Source organism: Ursus arctos, unplaced genomic scaffold, assembly GCF_023065955.2.
Source record: "Ursus arctos isolate Adak ecotype North America unplaced genomic scaffold, UrsArc2.0 scaffold_21, whole genome shotgun sequence".
NCBI classification, from domain to species: domain Eukaryota; kingdom Metazoa; phylum Chordata; class Mammalia; order Carnivora; family Ursidae; genus Ursus; species Ursus arctos.
This window is the reverse complement of record NW_026622886.1, coordinates 30,141,314-30,165,347: the sequence shown is the minus strand read 5'-3', so window position 1 is coordinate 30,165,347 and position 24,034 is coordinate 30,141,314. Positions and strand designations below refer to the sequence as shown.

The 24,034-nt window shown below is 37.7% G+C and overlaps 1 protein-coding gene across 1 annotated transcript in view; it reads left to right on the top strand.

Moving 5' to 3' along the window:
• Positions 1 to 24,034, top strand: part of ACSS3 (acyl-CoA synthetase short chain family member 3) — a 148,715-nt gene that overhangs the window by 42,604 nt on the left and 82,077 nt on the right. The window contains exons 3-5 of the mRNA XM_026499959.4: positions 6,120 to 6,308; positions 10,414 to 10,548; positions 14,275 to 14,415. Of these exons, the coding sequence (XP_026355744.1) occupies positions 6,120 to 6,308; positions 10,414 to 10,548; positions 14,275 to 14,415 (465 nt within the window). The remainder of the gene's footprint in view (positions 1 to 6,119; positions 6,309 to 10,413; positions 10,549 to 14,274; positions 14,416 to 24,034) is intronic.

Sequence of the window (24,034 nt, the reverse complement as noted above, 5' to 3'; positions counted from 1 at the left end):
AGAAAGTTAATTAGACAACATCAATAGACCATCTGCTTTGAATTCATTTTTCTGGACTAGAATAATGATAGAGTCAATTTATTTATTTATTAAAACATACTTTTGGAACACCTGATATTTGGCACTACCGTGGGCATCATAGACTACAGTAGTAAGTGATACCATCTTTCCTCATACAGAAATGGCATTCTAATTAGGAAAATGATACATTCGGAATAAAAACATAATACAACATAAATGAAAAGTTATACAATATAAGTGAAGAAAAATATGACGCTACAGAGTGACTTGGGCTGCCATTTTAGATATGTTTGTCAGAGAAAACTACTTGTCACCAAGGAGATGACTCAGTGACACAGACCCAAATAGAGACTGGGAGAGAACCACATACCCATTTGAGTGAAAATCAGGTCAGGCAGAGGCCCTGGAACAAGAACAAACTTGGCCCATCAGGGGGCGCCAGGAGGCCAGCAGTGAAGAAAGTGGAAGAAGGTGAGGTTGGGGAGTATCCGTGAGTCAGATCCTGTAGGCCCTTGTGTGCCATTGTAAAGACTATATATTTTCTTAAAGATTTATTTATTTATTTGAGAGAGAGAGAGAGCAAGAGAGAGCATGAATAGTGAGGAGGGGCAGAGGGAAAGGGAGAGGCAGACTCCCCCGCTGAGCAGGGAGCCCGACATGGGGCTCCATCCCAGGACCTCGAGATCATGACCTGAGCTGAAGGCAGACCCTTACCAACTGAGCCACCCAGGCCCCCCAGGACTATATTTTATTCAAAGTATGATGGGAAGCTCCATCACTTTGGTTTCTCTGAAGAAGAAACTGTAGTGGGCAAGATTGGAAACCAAGAGATGACAAATGGTCCAAGTGAATAGGCATCATGTAGCTGAAATCTCCTTAATAATAGCAACGTTCGTTTGCTTGTGGACAGTGAAAGGGTGCCATCACTTTGTGCCTTGTGGAAGCTATTCCACATTTGTGTCGTTATCTAGGATCCCTGGCTATGCTTACTGGGTTTTAGAAAAGTCTGATTCAACCTTTTATAGAGCAGCCACCTGTAAATTCCCTGCTTGCTCCCCATCTTTCGAGGTGTTTTATATAGAACACCATGGGAAGGTTCCTGAATATTTTTCAAGTAGAATCTTAGGAAAAGAAGACTGCTTCCTCAGATATTATAATTGGTTTTTAAATTAGTTATATTTCCTGTGATTGATTAGACCAGGGTGTGCAATTTGACATCATTGCAGCTTGAAAATATGCTTCCTCTTGTCTTCTCTTTCATATAATTTTCTTTGACATGGCCCTAAAATTGCCCATAATTATTATCTTTTTACTATAATTTGGACGCCAACACTATCTTTCACATACAAACATGGTTTTCTTTAGATGGACACACTTGCTGTTTGTGAAGCAAGTGCTAATTTACTCTACAGGACATAGTCTTTGGTCAGTTTCACCTAATGTTTAATATTTGTGTTGTGGACATTTGATCATGAAATTATACTAACCTACAAACTGCTTTTGAATGAAGATTTTGCAGGATGAATATATACAAAATTTATTAAATTCTTTTTTATTATTTATACCAGTATGTTTTCATTTAAAAATTTAAAATGTAAAGTTTTTACTTGTATCGAAAATAAGCATGTGTGTTATATTTAAACCAAATCTATGTGTATACCTTTTCACATAACATAAATATCTGCGGTTACATTTTCTTATTTTGTCATTACTATTTATTTGTGTTCTTTTCCCCTGGACTCTGCATTTCTTTGCTTTAAGGACCATGTCTTCCTATTTTGCATCTGCAAACTTGGCTTCAGTATAGTATGCATAGCAGATACATAGCAGATATAAACTGAATCAACGACAGGATACTTATACATTTGAATGGCTTCAAATTAGCTATTTTTTTAATGTTTTTATTTATTTATTTGAGAGAGCGAGACAGAGAGCAGAGGCAGGGGGAGGGGCAGAGGAAAAAGGGGAGGGAGACACAGACTCCCCACTGAGCTGGGAACCCAACCTGGGGCTTGATCCCAGGACCCTGGGATCATGACCTCAGCTGAAGGCAGGTGCTTAACTGACTGAGCCACCCAGATGCTCCTAAATTAGCTATTAATCAAAATAATGATTAATTCAAATAGTCTCTAGTGGGAAGAAGCAAACAGTGTCGTATCTAAATGAATATGCACATTCATTTTATTTCTTCGGGTTTCCTTAACAGCTCAGTTACCCCCCTGCTCGCAGAGAGGTGTGGCCTGACCATGATTTCATAGCATGTGTACCACCCTTTACATCAGACGGAAAACCAATTTAGTGGTGTGTGAGTGATAGAAAATGATTAAATTGTTGATAAGACACAGTCTTAAGAAGGTGCAAAAATGAATGTGGATTGGGTGAATGACACATGATTTAATTTTTCCTTTAGTTGAGAAACTATAGATTATACAAGATGTATGTTAACTATTTTCTCTTCGGATAGCAATAGAAATGATAAATTTACATTCAGATATCTATGGTAGGATAAGAATATTAACACTGAACAAAAATGATATTGAATTTCCTTCTCTTTGATAATTTTACATCTGAAAGTCAATAAAAACAAGATGAGCTGGGAAATAGCAATAATGGAATTGCCCTTTGTGTTGACGTTTCGTAGCACTTTCTTTGAGTATGGACTCTCAAGTGACTGGGATTTCTAGATTTTTCCTCTTCTTGTTTGCTGTTGCCTACACTTATTTTCAACATGATTTTATTTGTGTCTGAAACAAGACTTCAGTATTCTCTTCTAGGACTCCCATATTGACAACTATCTCTAGATTTAATAATAGTAAGAAATATTTTTAAATGAAATATTACCACATATTTTCATATTTTTTAAAAAGATTTTATTTATTTGACAGAGAGAGACACAGCGGGAGAGAGAACACACGCAGGGAGAGTGGGAGAGGGAGAAGCAGCCTTCCCCGTGAGCAGAGAGCCTGATGCGGGGCTCTATCCCAGGACCCTGGGATCATGACCTGAGCCGAAGACAGACACTTAATGACTGAGCCACCCAGGCGCCCCTCACATATTTTGTTATTAAACCAATGTCCATTTATTTTTCTCGCTATGAGCTAGTATGTTGTTTTTCATATGCCTATTTATTAGAAGTCTCACCAGAAATGTTTTCCCATACAACTTCATTCATATATGTAGACATACATATATAATTTCATATAAGTATATAATTTACAATTTACAGTGTAAAATTTTACTGGAGTGACCGTTAGCCCTGGACACTACTGAAAAAGAAATTTTCTCTATTGATCATGTAAACCTTTTTTCTCTATGGCAGCTCTGATGTGGTTAGCACAGTATCAAAACATTGAGTGGCTGCAGAAAGCAAGGTTAACAAGGCCAAACAGCCGCCATCTAGTGGTTATACAGACCTGGTGCAGCCTAATTTCTTAATTGTGTTCAGGGAAGTGGTTCACAATTCAGATGATTGAGCCAAGCAGATAATATAAATGGGAGAAATGGGTGGGGAAAAAATTCATTATCAGTGTGTATCACACCTTTATGGTTATAGAACTATGGCGTAAGCATATAACACAAACAGGATGTAGAAGAATATATTTTAAATTCAAATGGAAAGAAAAATTTATGCTTTGTGATTAATGGCCCCAGGGAATGGTGAGTTCAACGTAGTGGCTGCTGATCAGGGTTAATTGATTGCTGCCATTCAAGAACAGAGGCCCAGGGTTGCTAGACTTTACAGGTTTTCAGAAAAACCTGGTAATCTGGATTTGTATATGAAACCTAATTTTAATATGTTGGCTCATTTTTTTAAAAGATGTGACATGACTCCAACTAAAATACATGTTGGGGTCACATTTGGTCATTTTGAAATCTTTTTTTTTCCAAAGAAGTTCTTGAATTCATTGATATCATTTCTTTCAGAGGACAGAAAAGTTTGGGGCATCTTCCAGCAACATTGTGAAGTGAGACTGGAATATAAAGTTACTGAGTTACTGCTAGACTGGGTCTTGGATGAAGATCATTTTTATTCAACAATAGACACTATACAAGATGCTGAAGTTATAGCTGTAAATAGGACAAACTCATCTCATGGGTGTCTCCTAGTGCTGTACCCTAAATGGGATACCCAGTAATGTGATCACAGAGCATGGCCACTTCCTACGGGGATTGCACCCTGAGCGTCTGGATATAACTTTAAAGTGTTTTTCTTGGTCTTGAGCTCCATATAGAATTTAAGTTGGTGATTTATATATCACTTTGGTATATCTTTCTCATAACTTTCTGCTGGGCAGCTTTGAGTTCTTAAAAAATAGCATGAAATTATACTGTGCAAATAGGGGAGAACAAAACACTAAGAGAGTTGTTACTTTCTATCTTTCACCAGAGCCCTTTGACCACATCTTTCTTCATCTGCACAGAAGAAGTGAATAAAGAGAAAAAGGAAGAATGATCAGGATACCAAATCCTTTGAGCTTGCTGAAAAAGTAGGAGAGGCAGAATGAAATGAAAGGATCCATAAATAGCCCTGTGGCCCAATTCCTTGTCTCAGGGCTCCTCTGTTCATTATCTTGAACAGCCACATCCAAGGGCAAGCTGTAGACCTTCCCATCGACCATTGGACCCCTACAGGCCCTTTCGTTAGCTCTCTGACCCGATCTACGACCCCTTGACCACTTTCTCCCTTGTTCTTTCTGTTCTAGTTCCCTGGTCTCGTTGCTATTACTCCATCACATCACAGATGATCCCCCTTACGCCTTTGTGCTGGTATTCTCTCTGCCTGAAAGAGCTTCCTGAGGGATATCCACTTATTCTTAACGTGTACATGTCCTTGCTGAAATGCCACTTTCTTTCTTTTTTTTGTTTTAAAGATTTATTTATTTATTTGACAGAGAGAGACAGCCAGCGAGAGAGGGAACACAAGCAGGGGGAGTGGGAGAGGAAGAAGCAGGCTTCTCCTCTAGGAGGAGATTGCTGGGATCACGCCCTGAGCCGAAGGCAGATGCTTAACGACTGCGCCACCCAGGCGCCCCATGAAATGCCACTTTCTTAGTGAGGTCTACCCTCGCCGTCCCATTGAGAATCGTCTCCCCCTCACTCCCAATCCCTCTACTTTGTTTTACTCCCCCCCGCCCGTACTGACTACTTTTAACATAAAACATACTCTACTTACGTTTATTGCAAATATTTACTCTGCTGAAATATAAGTTCTCTGAGGACAGAGATCTTTGTCTTGATTTGTTTGTGGATGTATCTGCCATATCCTGGTGCTCAATATACATTTTTTAAATGAAAGAATTTGAACTTCTTTCACTTAGGTCTATTTTACACATTCTGTTTTGGTCCCCAAAACATATGCTAAAAGTATAAAGAAGTTTATATGTTTAGTCTCAATGTAGAGGGAGGTCACTTTGTATAGATAATTCGTATAAAAAACTATAAAGAAAAAATAATTGGCTTCAGGCAGCAGAAAGGACAAAGCATATGAGGTTGAGAGACTTGTGATGGTATCCTGGCTACATCACTTACTCCCTCTCTGGTCCTAGGTTAGCTGTTTGTTATATCGGAATCTCAGTTACCTGATATTTAAAATCGGAACACAGTTCACCTTATAAGTGTATGATAATGGTTTCTTTCCTAACACATACTTGTCTTTTTCAATAGTTAACCCAACATATGCCCACATTTGCCATTGTGTTACTTTTCTGTTCACTGGACAGATTCCCCCTTTAGCATAAGAGCTCAACAGGGACATATCTGTGTCTTTGTTTTTCTTTGTTGTGTTCCCGACTTGAACCCAATGTCTGGTACATCACAGTTGCTCAGTAAATATGTTACTGAATGAATAACTAAAGTAATTTAAGCCACAGAGTTCATATGACACAATGATAGTAAGTTGGTTTATAGTCAATTATTGTAATACAGGTGTCTTTTATTACTGTTACTATCTAAGCTTACATCATCATCAAATATGTGTTACTCAGGCTTCTTTAAACCACTACCAAGACGGTGATCATCTTCTTGTGCTACTGTCTTAACTTGGAAGTTTAGTGAAATAACACAGAAAACACTTTGCTGATGTAATGATTTTGTTATAGGTCTCTAAGCTGGCTGGTGTTTTGGTCAAACATGGTGTCAAGAAAGGTGACACTGTGGTTATCTACATGCCCATGATCCCACAGGCGATGTATACCATGCTGGCGTGTGCAAGGATAGGAGCCATCCACAGTCTCATATTTGGGGGATTTGCATCCAAAGAACTAAGCAGTCGTATTGATCATGCAAAGGTAAGCGCTTTATTTGAAGAAATCAAGTAGTAGCTACATACAGTACAGCCATATTTATCTGGGAATGAACCATCCAAGAGTGACCTCTACTTAGGAGATCTTCCTTTCAAGTGGGATATTTAAAATTTGTGTTTTCTTTGGCATATATAGGTAAAACCAAAAATTGACTTTGGGGTCAATCTTATGTGAAAAACATCTTGCTAGGTACAGTGAGGAATATAAAATATAAGTTTAGGTGCGTACCTTTCAAGTTAGCTTGCCATATATTTGGGTGTATAAGACATACAAGGAAAATAATAACCAATTTATTCATTAACATATATTTATTAACTCCCTACTATATGCCAGGTACTATCCTGAGAACTGGATAATGAGTGATAATTACCAAATGGATGGAACACATAGTAGCTTTGTAAGGTACATACTTCCGGGAATGGTGGTGGAAGCACAGTGGTGAAGAGGGGTACCTGGGAGGGGTGGATTACGTGTTCCGGTAAGTTACCAGACAGTGACTGTTTCAGGCACTGCGAGTTACAGGTGGCTGCAGCGACTCCTCAGCTGTGCTGTTTCAGCACTCGAGCAGCCTCACGCATTACGTCAGCAGAGGACAGGACAGCATCCCAGTAAAACTCGGCAGAAACGTGCTGTGGGTGGGGTTCGGCTCTCAACCATTGTTCACAGACCCCTGAGTTAGAAGAAGGAGTGACTTCTTTTAGTTGGAGTGGCTGAAGCGGACTTCCTGGAGTTGAGGTTTGAGTTAGAGCTTGGCTGAGATTCAGCCAGTTGAAGAGAGTGATGTTGTGGGATCCAAGAGGAGAGAAAAAGAATATGTGTGAGTCTGGCCTGAGACAGTAAAGGGTAAAATTCATTTGGAGGACAGGGAAGAGACAGGTGGCTGAAGAGGGAGAGGTGGTGAGCTTGCAAAGGCAGTTTTTGTCTGAACTGAGTCTTGTAGACCTTGACTAATCAAAGTTTTTGAGCAGGTGGGTGTCTTGTTTTAAGCGATGCTAACAGGAGGCAAGTCTTGCAATAGGATGTGAGTGGGAGGGAGGTGAGAGGCTGGAATAAGACCGGTGGGCAGGTGGTCTGTCTGTGAAGTAATGTGCAATGTGCAGCAGAGTAATAGCAACGGGAAGATTAAGGAAGGAAGGTTGTTACGGGAGTAACAGATGGTTGACCTTCAGAGTTTCACAAGCCCGAGCTGACACATTCCTAACAAGGGAGCTAATATGTATTGAGGTCCCCTGGGTGCAAGGCAGAGAGTGAGGGTTTGCATATCTGACTTTATCTGGTAATGGATCAGTTATTAGAACCAGGAAGCTGGTTTGTGGACTAACCGGATAGGTTTTTTCTCTCTTTTTCAGACATGTTGAGTCAGTGCTTAGGAGGGTAAATCTAGGGGGAAGTATCAGTCAGTCACTAACCTGCAAGCCAGTGGGCAGCTGGGGGCTTCTTTGAGGAAGCTATAGATTCCAGCATTTTAGCTATAGAAATCCTAAACACCATTTGGATAAAAATATGAGATGTATTATATGTATTATTTCCTTTCTAAGGAAATTTTATGATGTGGGGAAATTGAGATACATAAAAATGAGAATTTATAAAATGTATACTATATCACTGGCTAAGTTTTTATTCATCACACATGATATAGGAAAGACGTTAGGGTTCAAAGCCAATGGCCAAGAAAGAATTCTTGGGATGTCTTTGGTGCAAAAAGGTGGTTTTATTAAAGTACGGGGGACAGGACCAGTGGGCGGAAAGAGCTGCATGGGGGTCACGAGGAGTGGCCCATGATATACTTTCAAGTTGGGAGGGGGTTAAGGATAGCATAAGCCTCCCAGGTATTTTGGAAACAAAGTTTCCAGGATCCTGAAGGGGCTAGCTGTTGTTAGGAAAAGGTCATTTGTTACTGTTTAGGAAAAACTCAGTCATGAGACTCTTGAGATGCATATCGGTGGGTCATATACTTGGAGGACGATTGCCAGCAGGCATCTTGGGGGATAGAGATAAAGGAAGTTTCCAAAGGAATTTTTGTGTGCTGAATAGACTTACAGGATCCTGGGGGCCTGGCTAAGTTTGCCTTTTGCCCTTAGCAAAGTATTAGCATTGAGGCAGCTGAGTTCCTGGAGGAACTTCACTCTGTTTCAAGGACTATTCAATGGGCTGTAAGATAGTAAGGAAATTTAATAATTTTTCTTCTGTCTTTGTTTCCCACAGCAACAAACACATACACACACACACACACACTCCCTTCTTAAGGAGTTTAGGCAATGAGTGTATATGTTTATGGGCATGAACATTGAGCAGATCAAATTAAAGGCGAGGAGATAGAGATAGAGATATATATCGGAGATACTTGGATGAAATGAATAGTTGAAATCAGGAACGATTTTGATGTCATGATTTTCAAATAAGTTGTCTCAAGAAAAAGCTTTATTTTAACAGATGAAAATGGGAAGACTGTACAGTATGGTAACAAGTCAGTCTAGACCAAATAAAATCTCCAATAAAAGGCTGATGAATAGAAATGTAGAAGGGATTCTTTTTTGAGGGAAAGAGTCTAATTTTGACTTTATTAAATTATTCAAGCTTTGATATATTCTATATATATTTTTAATTTGATATGGAACTTACTTCCATTTATTCTGAATTCTAATCTTAGGGAATGTTGTCTAGAATTATTTTTGTGAGTATTACAGATATTAAAATGTGAATTCTATTCAAATGTCAGGTCTTTAAAAATACAGTAAAAGAAACAAGACTTAATTTTCGTTTCTTTCTTTCTTTCTTTCCTTCTTTCTTTCTTTTTTTTTTTTTCCTTTTAAAAGGCAGCTTGATACAGTGGGAAGAGAAAAGTTCTATAACCAGACAGAACTGGCCCTCTTTCTGATTCTAGTAACCTGGGGCAAGCTATGTAACTGCACTAAGCCTCAGCTCCATGAATATTAAATGATAGTCAAAAAGCAGACAGTATGATATATGCATATACTTGGTATAATATAAACCTTTCCTAGATGAAATGCATTATAACTAGAAATCAGAATTCAGGAATAGATGCACCATCTTCGATTGATTATCTGTCTCCTGAATAATTTATTATCTGCCTCCTTTGCTTTGGACTTCTTGGTGAAGAGATAGTGTACTTATAAGGATAAAGACATGTTTGTTTCTGTAAATTAATGAGAATTTTGGTTCAGTTCCAAAAACATTTATTGAGAGCTTATGGTATGGCAAGCATGGGGCCAAGCATAGAAGACACAGAGATAAATGGGATCCAAATTTGGGGTTGGGGAGCTTCCTGTGCAGTGTGGGGATGCAGGAACATTCTGACTAGCATTGGGCATCTGAGGCCTGCCCGGAATGGACATTAACCCTTACTTCTTCAGCTCCCTCCAGGGACACCTTTTGGCTACACCTCTGTATATCTTGAAGAATGACTTGCAAGTTTAAGGTAAAGAAAAGGGCCAAGTGTAACTTAGTGACAGGTTCAGGCATTGTGGGGCTTGAAACTTAAGGGGCCCCTTTTAAGAAAAATACAACAAAATTACAAATATAGTATTTGGCAAAAATGAACATATTTAGAATGAGAAAAGGAGCATAAAAAGAAAAAATCAGAGATTCAGGTCCCTTTTTTTTTGTGGTCACATTTAAGCAGAGATGCTGACATAAAAAAAATGTAGTAACCCTTCCTGCTAGCAACAGGCTGACCCTCCCCACCTGAGAAACACTTCAGCACCAACCAGCTGGTATGGGGGCCTCGGTAGGTGTGGGGGGGCCCCAGGTTTGCATGTCCCCGGTTCAGGGCATTTCTACTTGGCTTCATGAATTCTTTGGGAAGTATTTGTTAAACAGCTCGTACTTACTGGCCCAAAGCATCACTGAACAGGAAGTTTGGAGCAGGTCAGTGAGATCTATGTAGAAGTTGTTAGGGCTACAACATTTACAAAGTGTTTATTGTTTCCAGGTAATTTATTCAATAGAGAGCAGAATCATTACAGCACTTCTTTAAAAATGCGAAATTGCCAACCTGCACCTGAAATATTGTGCTCACCTTAATTCGTATTGTTCAACTTTCTCAGTTATTGTGATTTTTCCGTCGTAGCCCAAGGTGGTTGTTACAGCATCATTTGGGATTGAACCTGGAAGAAGAGTAGAATACATCCCCCTTCTAGAAGAAGCACTGAGACTGGGACAACACAAACCAGATAACGTGCTCATTTATAATCGTCCAAATATGGTAATATGAATATTGAATTTGGTGCTTGCTTATGGTGATGTGCTAGTATGATTCTAGTTTTGACCATGTGAAAGAAACACTTGATTTATAAACCATTAAATATACTTTTTTGAATGTCACCATTTTTGCAAAAAAAAAAATATGAATAATGTTTTCTGTGTTTATGAAACAAACTAGCTTAAAACAAAAAGATTCAAACATATATAATAATATGTAATGTTAATGAATTGGATTTTATGAATAGTCTATTGTATTAATTTAAATTATAATAATCACAATAATACTAACACTGTTTACCATGTGATTTTTGATACTCTACTAATGAATAGTTTAAAAAATCTTCCTGATAACTTTATGGGTTAGGTGATAGCATTATTCCTATTTTATGTAAGAGGAATCCAGTGAACAGCTAGTGAATGTCAGGGTCGTGATCTGAACACACGTACTCTGACCACATGCTTGATCCCTCAGCTCTCCTACCTTGTGGAGTGCTATGATTAATTTGTATGTAAAAATTGTCTTTTAAAAATTTTAGAGAAGGCATTTAGTTTGGAAATAAAACTATGTTCAGGAAAACAAAATATGAATATTCTAAACAGATAAGTTATTTTGTGATCCACGAAGGAAGAAGAAACAGTCTAAGACCACAATGAACACATTTTCAGGGCTTTTCCTAGTAAATTTGATCTAATGATCACCTTATTCTTACATCCATGCAAGTGTCAGCTATTTATGGTAGAACCAACTTGAGTTCTTGCAGATTAAAATTTTTTGCAGAAGAAAAATGATAAGAGTGCAAAGAATCGTGTAATTTTATGGAACTCTTGAGAGGGTATCTGCAGAAAATGCTTAAATGACAAGATATAAGAATAGAAAGCATTAAAACGATGTCATTTTGATTACCACCTAGCAATTCCCATTACCACATTAAATTTCTGTGTAAAGTTTTAGTAGTCTGTGGTTCTTGAGCTGCTGCACTCAATGATTTTAATATTCTCACTGTCTCCAAGAATTTTGAGTTTCTTTCAGATGCCCTCAAGCATATTTTTAAAAAGGCTTGTTGCTCTTAAGTCCAGGAACACAGAGTCAGCAATAAAAGAGGCTTTGGGTATGAGGAGGTTGGAGGAAAGGTAGGAACACACACACACACACACACACACACACACACACACACACACGTGTTTCTGTGAGTATGTGGCATTTGCATAAACAAAAACTCATAAATTTGTAAAGAACTTACCCTAGGCCCAAAGCTAAGTACTTTCATATACTTCTTATTTTATTTTCACAAACCAATGAGGTAGATGCTATTACTGGCCCCATTTTACAGATGAAGAAACTGAGTTATGGAGAGGTAATAGCTCAAAGTCACAGCTAATAAGTGGTGCCAAGATTTGTACTTTGGTTCAATGACTTTTAATCAACAAGATATATGCTAATTCTTTTACTTTATAAACACAGTTGAAATGGATATGCAAGTTTCCTATTCAGATTTTTCCAATGCAAATCTCTTCTCTTTCCTCTTTATAGGTAGAGATCCCCTCCTCCATCCCTCCTTCCCATAGCTGGCTTACTCTCTCTCTCTTTCCTTTTTTCTTGAGACTCTGCCCTCTATTTTGACTCATCTTTATCTTAGATGAGGGCTTTGGATGTCTCTTGTCCTTTATAATAGGCCTGCTGTTTAGTTAGTAATTAAGCCCAGTGGACTGGCTTTGCTTTCAATTTAGAGACACAAATTATGAGGCTCAGTGGTGTGTCTCATTAACCAGGATTGCATTTTTGCCAAAGGAGGTAAAAACCTGGCTGCCACTCCTAAGTCTCAAGCAAGCAATGACAGAATGAAAAGAACATCACGTCAGTCATCTCTGGTGCTCTGCCAGTGTTGCCGTTCAAGAACGATGACAGGACGTGTCTATAGAAGTAAACGTATATATGTAAAAGCTAATGCTGATTTTACCTCTCTGCCTTTTGCGAAGTCTTCTTTACACATGACTGTAAAGGATTTTCTTAGCCTGAAGAATAACCATTCATTCAATCCTCATTTCAGTCAATCTGTAATAATTTTTTGTGATCATTCAATTGACATTTTTCATTATGCAGTGTGATAAGTTTTTTTATAGGTCTGATTGTAATGTCAAAGGCTTGGTAATTTGAAATTAGTTGTGTTTATCTGATTCATAAAAACACATGGAAATATACAATCTGGTTACAGTTAACTATTTTTATTTATCTCATTGGCACATTCAGGGTCTATCAGAGTGAGGCCAGAGAAGCCAATTGGGCTTCACCTTTATGAAGTTCAATTCTGATTGCTATCTGTAATGTGTTTATTCACAAAGACATTGTATTTGTGATATTAGATCAAAGTGTTATTTTGTAAACGTACTCATTTAAATATATGACCGTATTCACAACCCTGATTAATATATTAAGGATCCTGAAAAATGGAAATGGCCTGGCTTTTCTAAACCCCTCTGAGCTCTGGAATGAATGGTTACACATGCTCTGTAGGTGGTGGATCTTACTAACTTTGAGGAATGTGTAGCCTTGCCTATGCCTAAACTAATAAATTCACCAAATATAAACTTCCTGATGTGTCATCTGGAGCTTAGTTAACATTTCAGAAAGTAATCGGGCATGTACTGAATCTTAATTCTACTTAAATAGCTGTGACTCCCCATTAGAATACTTTTTCCATAAGCCACTCCTTTCTCTTCATCTGGCTTGTTTTGTTGGCAGTATTTTAAATAAAGTGGTCTAATTTCTTTTAATTTGTCTCTGACTAACTCATGACTCTATTATCATAAAGTTGACAACACGGAACTTGGTTCTAGGAACAAAAAAGAAAACAGACATTTCTACCATACTGGTCAATGACTTAGATGGAGGAAAAATGGGGGGCGCCTGGGTGGCACAGCAGTTAAGCGTCTGCCTTCGGCTCAGGGCATGATCCCAGCGTTCTGGGATCAAGCCCCACATTGGGCTCCTCTGCTATGAGCCTGCTTCTTCCTCTCCCACTCCCCCTGCTTGTGTTCCCTCTCTCGCTGGCTGTCTCTATCTCTGTCAAATAAATAAATAAAATCTTTAAAAAAAAAAAAAAAAAGATGGAGGAAAAATGGGATAGCATTTTAGATATGTCACATATACTCATTAATTTTCAAAACGAATTTTTGTTCTTGAAAAAACAAAATTTGATTTCTCCCCCACCTCTGAAAATGGTTTAATATTTTCTCATTTGGAAAGACGGCCACAGTATTCTAAATTGCCCTTGTATAAAGAAAAATTTTAATGGGTTAGTTGACATTTCATTGTGAAGACCTTAGTTCCAAAATAAAAGAAAAGAAGTTAGAAAAATAGAAATTGGTTATAAAGTTAATAGTGTACATGTGTTTATGGAAAACATGAACCTCTGTTAGGCAAGCTCTGACTGTTGATGAAAACATGACTGCATCTAATTGGATTTCTTAAGGATGTCCTTAGATTTGAATAAAACTTGTTCTTTTGTCAGTTCAGTTGAAGCCAACATCAGACGGTTGGACTTTTTAGGAATATTTTTAACTCACGACCCTGAAATGTGTAGTCATAAATCTGATAATGTGGTGCTATCTAGGCCTAGATTTTTAGTCAGAGGCTCCGACTAATATATATATATAGATTCAGTCAGTCTCCATTGTTCTGATGTAACCTCCTTTGTTCAGTGCATATTCCCGTTTACTTCCTGTGTAGGAGACAGTTCCTTTGGCTCCGGGTCGTGACCTTGATTGGGAGGAAGAGATGGCCAAAGCACAGTCGCATGACTGTGTTCCTGTTCTTTCGGAGCACCCGCTGTATATTCTTTACACATCCGGAACGACGGGGCTGCCCAAGGTATTTGCTCTCTGAGAGATAATTCCTGTAGTGGCAGATTTCTTGTGCACCAAGAACGTTTGAATACTGATTGAAAATGCAGGTTGTACCCAGAGGATTAGGCTTGGGTACTTTATATCTCAAAGAAAGTTGTGTTTAAATCTTGAAAAATATTAATTATATTTAGTGTCAAATGCTTTGCCCCTATTTCTTCCAGAATCTTCACATATATCAGCAAGTTGCAATTGCTTTAGTAAGCTATTAAGATGAATGGATATTTGATCAAACATCAGTTGGTTTAATACAATTTCATAAAACTGTGTTTTAAATTAAATATTTTTATTTTCTAAATTGAGGGATAACTTTTGTAGAGTATGGAATTGATTTTTTGATCTAATGGAATTTAAGTCTTTGTTTTAAATGCAAGTTTGAGAATTGACCTAGACAGTTTGAACAACAGGCAATTTATCCAGAGTATTGAACTATGCGATTTGCAGTACTGAAGACACTCAAGGATTTTTTAAATCTGCTTACAAGAAAGATGTTTTCACAAAAGCATCAATATTTTTGAGGGTGTCAGATAACAAGTAAATACCACTTTTGCCTGTATCTCCAACTAATACTGCATCTTCATACAACTTCATAAAGCCTTGCAGTGTCATCTTCCTACTCATTTTTATTAAGGAGTTCAGTAGTCATTGAATCATAAAATTTTAGTGGGAGAAGGGACTTTCACAATCACTTGCATCCCGGAGAGCAGTGACCTCTTTGATTTCGATTTCTGTAGCATCAAAGTTATGAGAATATAATTTATTAATATTCTTTAAATAGCGGTTCGAGTTGATTAGTTTTTAAAAAGAAAATTAAGATGTTCCATAGAAAACTCACTTGCTTGTAAAAAAGGAAACATTTGGTAGGGAATATATTCTCTCTGAGGACAGAGACCATGTTTTAATACATTTTAGTCTACCATCGTGCTTTGTATGTAGTTTGGTACTTAATAAATTTTTGTTGAGTGCATAAATAAGTAAATGCATACACATAAATATATTTGTGTCATTGTAGAATCAAACTCTTACGATTTCTGTAACAACTCTGGTCATCTAAAAAATATTCCTTCGTGTTGAATGACTATGCCTTGTTCAAGTGTCCAAATGATCTTCTGGGCCCAAACCTTAACCCTCCACCTTCTGCAATTCTGTATTATGTACCTGCCACACAGAGTCTCACTGAATGTTTGGCTATAAAACAAAAGGGGGATTCAGAAAGTTATAATCTAATAGAAAAGTATCAACGTGAGAGGAAACCCCTGACCCTGAAAACCTGGTATAACCTAACCAAATACAAAAGAACCCTCCAAAAATCACTTTAGCTCCTGTAAGCCTGAAGGATTCTTATAAAACCATTTGTGCCACTTCAGGACTTTAAATTACCCTGAACTTTGCTGTGGTCTGGACGGGGATCTTCATGGCAGGAACAGAAGAGGAGCTGGTCAGCGACTCAGAACTGACTCAACCAGTGTGTAGAAATGACAGTAACATATACAGCATCACGTTTGAAAAGTGGTGGTTCCTAATACAGAAGGAGCCTAGCTTTTCCATGTTTTGTCTTGGTCAAGAACTTCCCTTCTGGAGTCGTGGATGTCCAAAGTGAATATTGCTTGAAGATTCAGTTATTCTTATTTTCTTCCTAATGTACCATCCTAAAGATAATCTATTTCAGATTATAGATCTCTGTATTGAATTCAGCTCCATTCAATGTAGGTGTATTGAGTGTTCATTCTGTGCTCAAAGATATGAGTGAAGCATAGTCCCTTCAGCCTAGTGTGTTGGAATATACATGAACACAGGTGGTGCAAGGTAGACTGTGATCCTTGCTCTAAAAGGACAAGGCTATTTCTTTCTCTCTCAGGGAAAGATGAGATTGAATAGAATCTGAGGGATTATAGTCGATAAATTCAACAAGTATGAATGAGGACCCAAATATGTGTCTGGCTCTCTTTTTAGGAGTTTATATTCTATAGCCAGGACCCAGGCACTAAACAAAGAGCTATGTAATATGTGAAAAGGCAGGGTAATGGGACCCAGTGGTGGGAAGAGTGGAAGAGCTGTTCCATCTAAGAGTGGTCAAAGAAAGCTCTTATAAGATGACATTTGAAGGATGAATAGAACTTCTTCATAGAGTGGCATCCCAGAGAGAAGGGCATTATAAGCAGAAAGGGTTAGCATAAGCAAGGGAAGGATTGTGCAAGGAAGTTTCCAGGATGGCTAGTGCATATGGTACAAGTGAAGAGGAGAAGTGACTAGATATATAGGCAGGGGCCAGACTCTTAAAATTTAGCCACAAAGTTTAGGTTATATTCTGTATATAAGGAATGGAGGGCACTAATGCTACTTAAGTGGGAGAGAAGAATATGAAGAAAGGTAAAACCTTGCAACATTTTGTTGGGAAGATAGACAGCTACACACAGTGGAGGCAAGGAGATTCATTTTCAGGTTTTCAGGACTTTACTTAGGATAGCACACTTAAGTAAGAAATCAGATTTTGTTCAAAGATAGGAGTGAGGAGGAGGAAGGTCCAAGATTTGACACTGAGAACACAGGAGAATGGTTTTGGATATTTACTAAACACAGGAGGTAGTTTAGGGCAGGGGAAACTGGGAGTTCTGGAACACATTGAGTATGATGCATCTTTGGGACATTAACGTGGAGATCTAGCCAGAAGCTGGAGGTGAAGGTCTGGGTCCAAGAAGTGCATCTGGGTTGAGAGATAGACCTTTGTGGGTCATCAGTGTAGAGCTCTGGTGTTTAAGCATGGGAGTGAGGAGGTTTTGCAAAGTAGGGCATGCAGAAGGGCAAGAAAAAGCAGTCGTCTCTCAAGGTCCCTCAGAACTACTTCCTTCATCCCTCTAGTGCACTTTAGAATTTCAATTGTATTGAAATTATACATTGTTAACAAATCTTTATGCCACTTATTTTACTCTACCTTATCCCTGCTAGTTTTTGTTTACTTATCTTCATAACATTGCATGTTCTCAGAGGTCTTAGAATATATTTCATACATCTTCGACTCCACTATGTCACTATCCTAAAAATTGGGCCATGGTAAATCCTCAGAATATTTGTGAAGTGATCTTTTACTACTTCAGTTAGTTCCCAGACTTTTCTTTATTCATAGGATTCTCATTTCACTTTTGGTAGGTATAATCAGGATTAATGGGATCTGAAATTTTAATATTTGAATTCCCAGAATAGAAGTACAGGAAAGATGAGCGCACATACATTTATGAAGCATTTAAATATAAATTTCATGTCATCATATAATTTGTTCTCTCAATCTTTGATCTGCATGAGGAAAAATAATGTCATGAGCCCATAAAAATATTCTGCTTAAAAATACTCATTTCTCGTAGGCACATCTAAGACACACATAAGGCGATCTGTTCTTCGGTTAGAAGCTGCAGATCTATTTAGGGCACGTTTGCGTCTCTGCGTCTGCCACCCCTGGGTTTGTCAGGTTGCTGTATGTCAGGTTAATCTGTCAGCGGCTGTAAATATTCCAGCAACCACAACTGAGCTGCTTTGCATACACTTCTGCAGTGTTGTGGGCCTCTATCCTATTCAGCTTGGATGCCTGTATTCAAGATACTTCGAAGTACTACACGATGGAAGAATCCCTCATCTGCACGGGTGTCCTTCGGGGAGGGGGAGATTTAGTGATGGCCATATGTGTCTTCTTCCAGCTTGATGTCGTGAAGGGACCCGTGATAATCACACACGCACACACGCACACACACATAAGACACAAAACAAAAGTCCAGTGCCAAAGCAGAAAAGGAGAGCAGGAGAAAACGGGAAAGAAAGCAAAGGATTGAAAGGAAACCATGAGAGGACGTCATGCTAAGAAGTCAGGCAGAGAAAGACTATCCTATGAATTCACTTATATGTGAAATCTAAAAAATGAAACAAAACAAAACAGAAACAGACCTATGGATACAGAGGACAATATGTTGCCAAAAGAGAGGGGCTGATGAGATGGGCAAAATAGGGGAAGGGGATAAAAAGGTACCATCTTCCAGTTAAGAAATAAGACACGGAGATACAATGTACAAACTAGAAGGAATATAGTTAATAATATGTAACAGCTTTGTATGGTGACAGATAGTAGCTGGATTTATCATGGTGATCATTTCCTAATGTACATAAATATCGAATCACTATGTCGTACACCTGTAACTAATATAATATTGTATGTCAAGCCCACTTCAAGAAAAGAAGGAAGGAAGGAAAAAGAAGGAAGAAAGGGAAAGGAAAGGAAAGAAAAAAGAGAAAAGAAAAGTGGGTGGATAAAGAAGATGTGGTCCAAATATACAATGGAATATTACTCAGCCATCAGAAAGGATGAACACCCATCATTTGCCTGACATGGCTGGAACTGGAAGGGATTATGCTAAGTGAAGTAAGTCAAGCAGAGAAAGACAATTATTATATGGTTTCACTCATATGTGGAACATAAGGAATAGTGTGGAGAAGCACAGGGGAAGGGAGGGAAAACTGAATGAGAAGAAATCAGAGATGGAGACAAACCATGAGAGACTCTGGACTCTGGGAACCAAACTGAGGGTTACAGAAGGGAGGGGGTGGAGGACGGGGTAACCAAGTGATGGGTATTAAGGAGGGCACGTGTTGTGATGAGCACTGGGTGTTATATGCAACTAATGAATGATTGAACACTACATCAGAAACTAATGATGAACTATCTGCTGGCTAACTGAACATAATAAAAAAAATTTTTTTTTAAAAAGAAGCAAACGAGCAACAAAAAAAAGAAAGGCATGATGAGAAGGTGGTAGGCCTTTGGTCCTGATGTGCATTTACACAATTTATATCACCTTTATTCCTACATGTTAGGTGACATTCATATTTCCTACCCTAGAACAAAAAATAGGAGAAAGTTAAATAAAAAAGCAATGAACTTTTTTTTTTTATCTATGGTACAATGCTTGCAGTTAAAATGCTGAATTTGCTATTGCTTTGCCTCTTATCCCACAGTTGTTCAGATCAATAAAAAATTATATTGCTGCTAAAGTATCCTCTGTAGAGGCAGCTTCAGAGACATCCGAAAGCCTGTAGCAAGAGATTTTATGCTGATGCACTATCCCAAATGGAACCATTCCATTTCTACTAATATGATACACTAAGTTCTACAAGTTTCAAAGCTTTCTCCTGAACAAAGAAGACTATTTAAAACAAGAATTGTATTTTTCTTGCATGTGCTTATTCACTCAACTGTTCACATATTGAATCAGTCCACAAATGGATTACATGCCTACTCCGTGGCAGTTACCGTGCTGAAGATGAAGAGGCATTCTCGGAATAGGGGGCAATATGCAGCCCTCGGTCGGGCTGGTCACTCCGAGGACGGTTGCCAGCCCAGGAGCCAAGAAGAATTGCGAGAGACACTTAACACAAACTGTGGGATTGGGGACAACTTCTAGACGAGGTGGCACTTGCATGATGTCTTTAAGTATTTCTGTGATGAAGTAGGAGCTAACCAGGTTCAGGGAAGAGGTGGGGGGGGTGGTTCATTCTAGAAAGAGGGGATACCATCTGTAAAGCTATTATAAGAACAAGATGATTATTGATCTGTTGGATTTTTTAAGTAATGAGAACTGTATTTTCTATTTCTCAACTCACTAGACCCCAGTCATCATCTTGTGATGGATTTCTTTTATTTAGGTAAAATATTTATTTACCCTTTCTTCTTTTGTTTTTTTCCTCAACTTGTCAGGCCAAGTTGAAACACGCATGCACACACATATAAGCATATATATTTACACGTGTGTGTGTGAATAAATACATATCTCATGGATGTAAATATGCATATTTGTTTTGTATAAGCTTCTAAGATGACAAAGGGACTCGACTTAGAAAGTATGAAGTTTTGAGTACTCCAAACTTCCCTTACCTGAGTATTTTAAGATTTGCTGAAGAAAAAAACAAAAAAACAACTCTTTTAGGATGAAGAATCCTAAGCTCTTAATCTTATCACACTCAGTCTTTCTTCTTCTTCTGCTGAAACCCATATTGTTCTGTATTTTTCAGAGGCAGGTCATTAAGCTGGAAATCATAAAGAACCATCTGGGATGATTCTGTGGTCCTATTCATGGGTGACAAATAACCAGCCTTTAATTTTACCTGCGTGGATTGAAGTTTTAAAATGCCCATATACATTAAAGATGTGTTGTTATTGTTGTTGTTTTGTTTGTTTTAAAAAGCACCTTTGCATTGTCTCCTTTTGCATTTTTGAGATAAAATTCACTTTCATGTCTTTATTTGGGGTATAGAGTATTATTCCCACCTGTACGTCTTTCAAGTTCTCCAGAAGACTTTAAGTGTTATGGCTAATACTATAAATACCAGAACAGTACATTGGCAGGTTACAGGACTTTCCTGACAATACATTAGTTCATCCGATGTTTTTATTTTTAAGGTAGATAGAGCACAAGTACATAAGGAAAGTAATAACAGACTTCAAAACAGTAAAGTGCAGCATGCTTGGGTTTTAGGGGTAAGCACTGATATTAAGTGTTTTTACCTCATACTCAAGATTTCAAATATTATTTATTTATTTTAAAAAAGATTTTATTTATTTTTTTGTCAGAGAGAGAGCACAAGCAGGGGGAGCGGCAGGCAGAGGGAGAAGCAGGCTCCCCACTGAGCAAGGAGCCTCATGCGGGACTTGATCCCAGGACCCTGGATCATGACCTGAGCCGAAGGCAGTCGCTTAACCCACTGAGCCACTGAGGCATCCCTCAACTATGTTTTAAAAGAGTTTTTAGTTTCTGATTTATTTTGACTAATAAAATATAATGATTTCATTTTTGAGCATGATTTGTCTGTTTTTAGAGGCTGAACAAAGTTTCTCTTTTACATTTTAATTATCATTACCTGGAAAATGTGATTACAAACAAGGACCAAACAAAAAAAAACCCTTTATCACCTTACTTTTTAGTCACATATTAATATTATGATAAAGAAATTCTTTTTTAACATAATCTTCCAATTTTTATTTTATTTTCAAACTTTCTATGAAAGAGCTACATGAAGAACATGGAATTATGTGGGTTTTCCTATACCATATCAAATACTCAGAAAATTGATAACTATTACCCAAATATGTTGGAGGTAAAGACCAAATTTCAGATCTATTATCTAGATTAATGAATGAATGAATTATCTAAATTAATGAACATTAATGATACTTGATGGAAATTTTTACATTCATCCTTAAAAAAATAAAAATAAGTGGATATCAAAGACCAATGAAAAACAGGATCACGGCTTTTCTCTCTCTATAGCTCCATTTCTGTTGTTTTTAATGAGAATTTTTTATGGCAATCTTTGGTTGTTCTGACATTTCTGGCTTTTGAGTGGTATCAGCACAGGGAAAAATAAAAAGCAATAATTGCTAGAACTAAGGAAATATTTTTGTTATCAAGATGCTAAGTTAAATTATAGATATATAAAATCATATATAATCGTATCATCTATAAATCATATCATATATAAAATCATAATTTTAAATGTTTTTTCATGCATAATCTCATTTTAAAGTCCCACTTTTTTGGTGTCAAATGGATTTAAGCACTCACCATTTTCTGGGGAAAGCAGCATTGGTTAATATCCTTTAAAGAAGAGTAAAGGATAGATTTCACTTGAGAGGTTAAATAGAAATTTGATAGCTTATTCCTTTAAATTATCTTTTTAGTTTTATCAATGAATTACTACTCATTTATGTTTTTTCTAGCCTTTTCTTCCTTTTTATCATTCCCAGTTGATTCATATTACCCCCTGTACTGTACAATCTAAAAATGTACCCAGTTATAATAATATTTAGAATTATTGATAACAATGAACTCTAAATGCAGGGATTGGCAGATGGAGAGAAAATTCTAAAACATCTTAAATGAAATCATTACTGACATTATTATCACTGTCTACCTTACTAAATGGATAGCATAGTATCTATGAAAAAAAGCTTCACTTTTTCTTCTCTACAAAATGAATAGAAAATTTGCAAGTTGATTACTATCAAATTCCTCCAGGTATTGAATCATAAGAAAAGATCTCAATAAAACAAACTAATGAGTGAAGTTCTTTGAAGATAGTACAGAATATACTGGGGAAAGAGCTGCTGCTCAGTTTATGTGGGAAAATGCATGTGTGAAACCTACTGGCAGGGGCTAAGGATGTCCTGCTCCGATGATGATCAAGAGAGCCAGCTGTGTGCTAACCATGTCACACAACGTAGAAAATAGCTGTCAAATGCTGAGGAAGCTGCATGAGACATTTGTCAAGAGACCAGGTGTTTCTGCTGGTAGATAAAATGTGTTCCACAGCTTGATACCTGTGTTTTATTAGTGGTACCTGAGGAGAGCAGCAACTTTAGTAACTAATAGAAAGTCAGTTTGTTTCTCATTTCTCTGATTCACGGATGCATATTAAAGCTTCGGAGTTACGGGGGCGCCTGGGTGGCTCAGTCGTTAAGCGTCTGCCTCCGGCTCAGCGCAATCCCAGGGTCCTGGGATCAAGCCCTGCATCGGGCTCCCTGCTGCACTGGGAGCCTGCTTCTTCCTCTCCCACTCCCCCTGCTTATGTTCCCTCTCTCACTGGCTGTGTGTCTCTCTGTCAAATAAGTAAGTAAAATCTTAAAAAAAAAAAAAAAAAAAAAGCTTCTGAATTATGCCAAAAAGTTCCAGCTAGTAGTGCATGTATTAATTAGGGCTGTGTTTGCCTTTAGGTAAAATAATTATTTTTTGCATAGAGTAATAATAATTGCTTTACTAAAGGAAGTTTCAAAATTCATGCGAGCGAAATATAGCTTGTTTTTTTAGCAAGCATTCCCTTGATCATTCTGAATATTCAAGTGGTTAAGCCTTTTTAAGCCAATGATGATTAATGTTTATCGTGAAGCAATAAATGTAGTTATTAAATTTATCATCAGCTTTAATTTATGGTGACTCTTGTGCCAGTTTTCAAACATTAATCTTGTTTTAAAGTTGAACATGTTCAATACTGTGGAGAGCTGCTAGAAACTGGTTCCTGAAAGCTGTAATACTGTGATGTAGCAATCCCTCCTTTTGCCCCAAATGTAACATAAGGCAAATCTGTCAGCCTTAGATCCGACGCAGGAGGATTGCTCTGTCAGAATCCTAGAGTTCGTCATTAAAGAATTGTTTAGCTCTGGTGCTACACTAGTGCGGTCCCCAGTGCAACACTGTAATGAGGCTGCAGTCAGAATATGACTTTGTTTCCTCTGAGCATCCTATTATTATTTAATAATATTAAGGAATAGCCATCCTTGTGTTAGCCTGTGTTTGAAGAACACAATTACCTTTGACTTTTCTGCGCACTTAGTTTTGAGAGTTTCCATGTTTGTTCTGGAAAAATGTCTGTAAATGTAATGTTGTTAATTTATGTTCCCCCTGGAAAAAATTTTAATTGCATGTGACTCTGTGAGGTCGGAAGTTTTCTTTAGAAAGTCAAGAAGGGTCTGTGAGAATGGATTCCATAAGTGAACTGTTGTAGACGAATTTTTCTGTGTTTATTATTGAGGCAGCCAAATAAATATTGATGTC